This window comes from Anneissia japonica, unplaced genomic scaffold, assembly GCF_011630105.1.
Source record: "Anneissia japonica isolate Jap-2015-1 unplaced genomic scaffold, ASM1163010v1 scaffold9_len2422644_cov172, whole genome shotgun sequence".
Lineage (NCBI taxonomy): Eukaryota > Metazoa > Echinodermata > Crinoidea > Comatulida > Comatulidae > Anneissia > Anneissia japonica.
The window spans coordinates 629,036-635,865 of NW_022758107.1; the positions used below are offsets into that span (position 1 = coordinate 629,036).

Genomic DNA, 6,830 nt, shown 5'->3' on the forward strand with positions numbered 1-6,830 from the left:
TTTATAAGAACACTGAGGCTGAAATTGCTTAAAAATTAAGAAAAAATAAGAACAAATTGAGGCTGAGGTTGAATGTCAAACTACAAAAACCAAAAAATTATATCTGTACCTTATGTGTAGTAGGTGTGACTATGCAATACCCTCTATAATACAGTACATGCTGTACCTCCCATTTGGGGCCATTTTTTAACCGGACCATTTTTTTACGCCTATGTGCCTTTCATTCAGGGGCCATTTTTTCAAATTCAAAATTCAAATTCAAAATAACTTTGTGCAAACTCGAGGAAAATTTGAAATGTACAGAAAAATTGATAGTTATATGCAAGATATAAATATGAAACATAGATGTGTATAAGAGACAGTTTGAATGTTGTAAATCCAGTAGCAGTGATATTTCTTTCATCAGTTTGTAATTAGCATATGTATAGCACCTTCGTCGCTCCTCCTCATCAGCTTGTACTCTTTTCATACACGTCCTTATGTCATCAACGGACTTAGACACTAACTTTACAGCGACTTCTTTCTGCTGATAAGTCGCCTTCCACACCTCTTTGGTGGTACCTTTTCCGATTCGTTTCACCAGACTTATCTCCAGAATATCCTCACAGTGCAACATCTGGGAGGCATTATTAGAAAACCAGGTATTAGAAGATTTTTTGAGAGGTAACAAATGTTTTGGCAGATGGAGGCTTGTGGAATCAACTCGGATGTATTTCGTACGGTTTCGCTTTTCTTGAATGAGCTGATGGCGGAACATTGCATGCTTGATCTTGGATTCCCGTTCCTGTCGGCTTCTTGTCGGCAGACTTGACTGACCATTCGTATTCCATTGAAGAATAGGAAGAAAAAGAATTGACTCGACTACAAACAGAGCAGTCAGCACGAACAACAACATCAAAAGACGCCATATGTGTTTAGTCTTCATGTAAATCGTTCTCAAAATACCTTGATACACTAAACCAATTAAGAAAGAATATAGGCTATATATTTAGTAATTCAAAGACTGGTGTAATAATAGCCACTGCCATTTTTTTTTCCCAAGTTGCATATTTTTGGGCTCATTAAATCATATCAACATCTATAATTATCATCTATATTATTAGCTTGTACATTTAAAATGAAGTATGCCCTATTGTATTTTTATCTTTCTTTTTCCCCAGTTCATTTTCAAGCACACTTACTCACTATTTAAGAATACATGACCAAGAAGGACTAGGCCACTAAATAGATAGGGCCCTACCACTGTACCAGTGGCAGTAAAAAAGCGTCTCATTTCAATTTCATGCATATCATTCTCACAGCGAATGCAGAGTCAACACAATGTCCAATCCCTTGTTGCCAATAATGACCATCACTGCTACTCTACTGCCCATCCATGCATGCAGGGAGTTGTTATATCAAGGATGGGGTTTATACAGGCTAAATCACAATGTAGCAAAAGCGTAGGCCCTAGGTCTTGCAATTTGTAGCAGGGACAACTTACTGGAAGGGCATTGTCCCACTTACAGTGCGCTGCTGAACTTCCACCACCACCGGTTACAATCTCGAATCGTAGGCCTAGCCTACACCATTATACTGGTGAGCCTACTAGCCTAGGACAAAAGGCATATTCGTAAATTTGAGGTCCACAAAATGTAAAAAACTTAGCTTACCATAGAACTACTATTTAGTTGAAAATATAACACTAGGCCTAGACTTCTTAGAAATCCAGAGACTGAATGCAATCACCAGCCCGCAATCCACATTGTGTACAAGATCATCATCAACCATAACATTTGGGGCGCATGCGTAGCGCAGTGCGTAGTATACAGTACAGTCCAGCGTGACTGCTTGAGTATTTACCCAAGATCTTAGGTATTTTGACTTGGTCTTGGGTTCTTGTGTATTTCGTTCAAATCCTTGGGTATTTTATTTTTACTAAGAAAATTTAATATTTTTTGTCATAGAGGAAGAATTAAGAAGTAACAAAGTATATTTCAGTCCATTCAAGCAGGGAGATGTAAATCAAGTAAGCAAAACTCAACGAAGTGCACATAACATTGTTAATTGACTGTTAATTGCTATAAACATGGGTTCAGAATTGTTTATTTTTTGATTTGCGTTGCCATTGATCTTATCTAATTTTATGCATTACATAATAAAACTTGATCACTGATCTACTGATAACACTGGCCGACTGAGGGTGTATTTTTCTATCCGTATTATTACCTCATGAATATTCATTTTAATAATTAACACAAAGAATTACAATAAAAAATGGTTTAAAAATTGAACTAAAAAAGGAACTATACATGCGAAAAACATGGGTTTTTTCAAATTTTAATGCATTTCCAGGAAGCTTGGGTAATTTTGGGCAATTTTTATTGAATCTTGGGTAATTTCGACCCAGTCATTGGGTATATCAAAAATTTTGAGTGGTCACGCTGGTACAGTCGTGCAGTTTGTTCTCCAACCAACAACCCGGTACTTCCCTCTCCACCCAGGCCACCCGGCCCCATGGCCTACACGAATTTTCCCCCAGTTTCACTAAACAAATCGGCAAAGATATTTAGTATTGTGTTCAATCCCCATCATCCGCAAAAACATATCATCATCCATCTTCATCTTCAGGCCTACGCAGACCTGAAGTGCGTCACTCCCCTCCCCCCAATTTTTCCACCAAATTACCAAAGGTTCACATTTTCAGGAGTACAAAATTCAAGACACACACTTGCACATTCAAGAAATCCATCCACCAAACGTCCTTGAGCAATCAGAGCAGTTTCCAAGACCGCCTCTAATTCGTCGTACCAAGGACTTTCAACTGGAGGCATATTGTTTTTCCCCACCCATGTCAGTGTTTCACTGCTTACAAACATCTTACTTCTATTTTTCACTAAAATTATATCAATTTTTTGCTTGGAAATCATTTGATACCGTACCGTGCAGGCGCGGATTAGACTTTCCTTTGCATGGCGAATGTAATAACAGAGCAAGAAATAATTAATAGTACGCGAAGGAACATCAAAAACAATAGATTATTGGTCTAGAAAAATATATCAGATAGGCCAGCCTATTTTTGTGACAGTCACTGCACTGAAGCTCTGGATCCTCTAAACCAACGGCTTATTTAATCGATTTTCGAGTCTATTTATGTAGAAAATACATACTGTATATTTGTTTTCCCCCGACGAATTGTGGTTTTTCTCCCAGAAGGGATGGGGTGGGGGTAGGAGAGCCCAGTAGTACAGCCATAATATTTTGAAATAAATTAGTATTGGTTGTATACCGTATGTCCATATCATGCACTGTCTAAATAACATTATTTAAACCCGAATAACTATTATTATTCTAGCTCTCATATGTCCTTTCTTACCAGGGGTGGCGCCAGGATTTGCCAGAGCGGGGTCCTGCATAACGATGTTCGGAACTTTGTATACAACTTTACCATTATCCTAATTTGTCAGGCTGTTGTATTTATCGCATAGGCCTACAGCTTAGTATTCTTATTCTCTAAATTTATCTTATAGAGAGTACACTTTTTTTTATTTATAAGAACACATTTTATAAGAACACTGAGGCTGAAAATGCTTAAAAATTAAGAACAAAATAAGAACAAATTGAGGCTGAGGTTGAATGTCAAACTACAAAAACCAAACAATTTTATCTGTACCTTATGTGCAATAGATGTGACTATGTAATACCCTCTATAATACAGTACATGCTGTACCTCCCATTTGGGGCCATTATTTAACCGGGGCCATTTTTTTAGGCCTATGTGCCTTTCATTCAGGGGCCATTTTTTCAAATTCAAATTCAAAATTCAAAATCAAAATAACTTTGTGCAAACTTAAGGAAAATTTGAAATGTACAGAAAAATTGATAGTTATATACAAAATATAAATATGAAACATTTAGAAATTCTCATTTAAAAATCATCACGACACCTCCCGTGTATACTGCTGTACAATAATAATTTTCTATGTTTGGAAAGTGTGCAAAATAAGAACAAAAAAATAACATTTTGAGCCTGAAATCTGTCAAAAAATAAGAACACTGAGCCTGGGCAAAATTTTACTGGTTCTTATATATATTTAAAAAAAAGTGTATTGTAATTTGCTGAAATTTTAACATTGTTTTAACTCGCAGCTGAATTTTGTGTGCTTTTGCATCAGCATATAAGTTAATAACATGATCAAAGTTAGCAACGTTGTCTGCTTATCACGCTCAATACTACTATAGTGTCAAAGCAGATAGTCCGCTTTTCCCATCGTGGCTCTGAGATACCGTATGGCAGGATGAGCTTTAGTCATGTAGTCATTACATAATAGGGTAAAAAACAAGAGAAAGCGGTGGAAATGTACTGAAAAGAAATCACAATCTATTTGCCAATATAAAAACAACTACATTCAGATTCTTATTATTAACTGGAAAATATTCAAGCCTGACTTTATACATCAATTTCGTCGTGTTTTTCTAAAAAGTGCTTATTTTTTTACTCTCATTTCCCTGCATTCTCCCATTTCAGCGCGCCCCCAAACCTGGCGCCCGTGGCACGTGCCCCCTTTACCCCCTAGCTACGCCACTGGGTAAGGGGAGGGACCTTCAGAGATGGAGGGTCGAAGAAAGAAATTGCAAAATACGAAAAATATTAAATACAATCAGATATTTTTAAAATGAAAATTGGAAATACGGTTAAGTGTATTAAAATTCAATGCAGTGTTTGTCGAGTGTTAATTCCTAATAAGGAAACATGGGAATAGTTTAACCCGGTTCAACACTGGAACACTGTCAGAATAGGTTTGTATGAAATATTTCTTTATTTACTTTTTGTATTTACAAATAATAGGCTACTTCGCTAATTTATCAACAAAGAAAATTGAAAATCAAAAATCAAAAAAACTTTAAACTAATATTTAAGTTAAGATTATTTATAATAGTTTCTTACGGTTTTAATCGGACTAGCAAGTTAATTTCTAAGTCATCCCTGGAGACAATAACATTTTCTGATTCGGAACTTATAAAACTTACGAATGAATACGTCTATAGTAGTTTAAATAAACTGAAAAGAAATGGACTGACGTAAAAGAAAACCTATCATTATACAAATAGGTTTTTTTTAATGAATTATTTAGGCTATTTATTATCTGCACACATATATTATAAACAAGATATGTTGCAGTTCTATTTGTTTTAAATTTATTTCATTAAGATACGGTAGGTCTACATTTGATATACGATTGTGTTAATGTTATTATATATTATTATTATGTATTCAAAACATAGGCCTAATATTTATGCCTATATTACTACAACACCGTACCTATGTTCACACAGGACATCTAGTGGTTACTAGGAACTTTACAATTTGAATTAAAATTATGAAGAGCCTATTTAATAATTTATAATTTCCAACCAGAAACAGTCGAAATGAGTTTTCGCTGAGGCTGGAGCAATTAGCTAGTGCGTTTGCAGATTAATATAAATCCTTTAAATTGATTACCAACTAAAAGGAAAGATATCATATTAACAGTCAGTTAATTGTCGTTAAAGTTCTTAATACTTATATACAAATTAAGCAATTTAAACCGTACAGTACCGGTAGAGTAATATGGAAATTGAATTTTTCACTTTCTCATGGCAGGCGGACATGTTTATTATGTTATAAAACAGGTCTACCATCAAATAGGATTATTTTATTTATTTTGTTTTTGTTTATAAAAATGTCAATATGAACTTGAATGAGAAAGAGCCCGTTTTGGCTACGATGAGAAATAAACTTGGTCTTATTTAAAAGTCTGTGTATGTAGGATCGATGGTTTATTAATGTTGCAATAATTCATTGTTGAAAAATCATTAGGGGCCTATGTGTCGAAATCAGATTTCATGTCAAAGTAGGCATAACGAAATATAGGCCTAAGGTGTTATATTTTATGCATTTTGTTGTTAAAAAAAAAAATAGGCTAGGTTTTAATGTTATTTCACCAGATTTCACGGAAGGAAGGACAGCGCCACCACGATATCATTACTTTTTTAAAGCCCAGTTTTCGCGCCACCAAAAAGAAAGTAAGAAAAAAGTGCAAGAGTTATAATGTGGTATTTTCATAATTATTAGGCACCATCCATTTAAAAATACATACTTAGCATATTGGCAGAATTTGAAATAATTTTTAATAAAATGGTGTGTCATTGAAGGAGTAAATTAGTGTGTATTACGTCATGATGTTGTGAATATTCTTCCGCGACTTATCACAGTCCATGTGCATTGGGCTGATAACTGAACTGCGCAGTACATTTAAGCTGTGTGTTGCTTTTTGTATGGTGTGGTGTCTGAGAAGCCACCTGAAGTTGTTGGATCAAAACGTAAGGGACGCTTTAAACCTGTAAATAAATGTATTATATTTATTCAAGATTTATGTTTGCATTGCTATACTATGGGTCTCTTAGACCGTCTTTATATTTAGTGTTCGTGTGTAACGTTTTAATGCTTGTGATGTTGTCTGGTCTGTAAAATGATGATCCATCTTCTTCTGCACAACGTAGCTATTCATTTGCCTTGCCGCGCTCCTAGGTGGTTTTACTGCTATGAGTATGTGCTTCTTGCGTGACAGTCTGTGAGCCCACGTGCAGTGGTCATTGAGAAGAATCATGGACAGAATGTGCTGTCAAGTGTGATTCCTCAGGTGCATTTAATTAGGAGAAATATTTCCTGTGTCGATATAGGCCTAGGCTGGTTGACAAATGTCCTAAGGCTAAGCCCTTGTTAGGCCCTTAGGCTAGGCCTAAATAAATATAATAAATAGGAGGCCTAGGTCTAGTCCTTACATACATATACTGTTACATGTAAAAAT

General features: G+C 35.4%; 2 protein-coding genes across 3 annotated transcripts in view; one reads left to right on the forward strand and one right to left on the reverse strand.

Moving 5' to 3' along the window:
- LOC117125124 (extracellular tyrosine-protein kinase PKDCC-like) overlaps positions 1–1,785 on the reverse strand; it is a 9,208-nt gene extending 7,423 nt beyond the window's left edge. The window contains exons 1-2 of the mRNA XM_033271522.1: positions 1,653–1,785; positions 302–954 (exon numbers count right to left, since the gene is read on the reverse strand). Of these exons, the coding sequence (XP_033127413.1) occupies positions 302–925 (624 nt within the window). The 5' untranslated portion in view covers positions 926–954; positions 1,653–1,785. The remainder of the gene's footprint in view (positions 1–301; positions 955–1,652) is intronic.
- Positions 1,786–6,247: 4,462 nt separating this feature from the next.
- The window catches only part of LOC117125063 (ATP-dependent RNA helicase DDX4-like), a 15,749-nt gene continuing 15,166 nt past the window's right edge, over positions 6,248–6,830 (forward strand). The window contains exon 1 of one of the 2 annotated variants that reach the window (XM_033271434.1): positions 6,248–6,342. Coding sequence is in view for 1 of the 2 variants with exons in the window: in XM_033271433.1 (XP_033127324.1) it covers positions 6,298–6,362 (65 nt within the window). In the remaining variant the exon portion in view is untranslated. Of the gene's footprint in view, positions 6,363–6,830 lie in introns of both variants that reach the window. The other variant, XM_033271433.1, reaches the window with a different exon arrangement.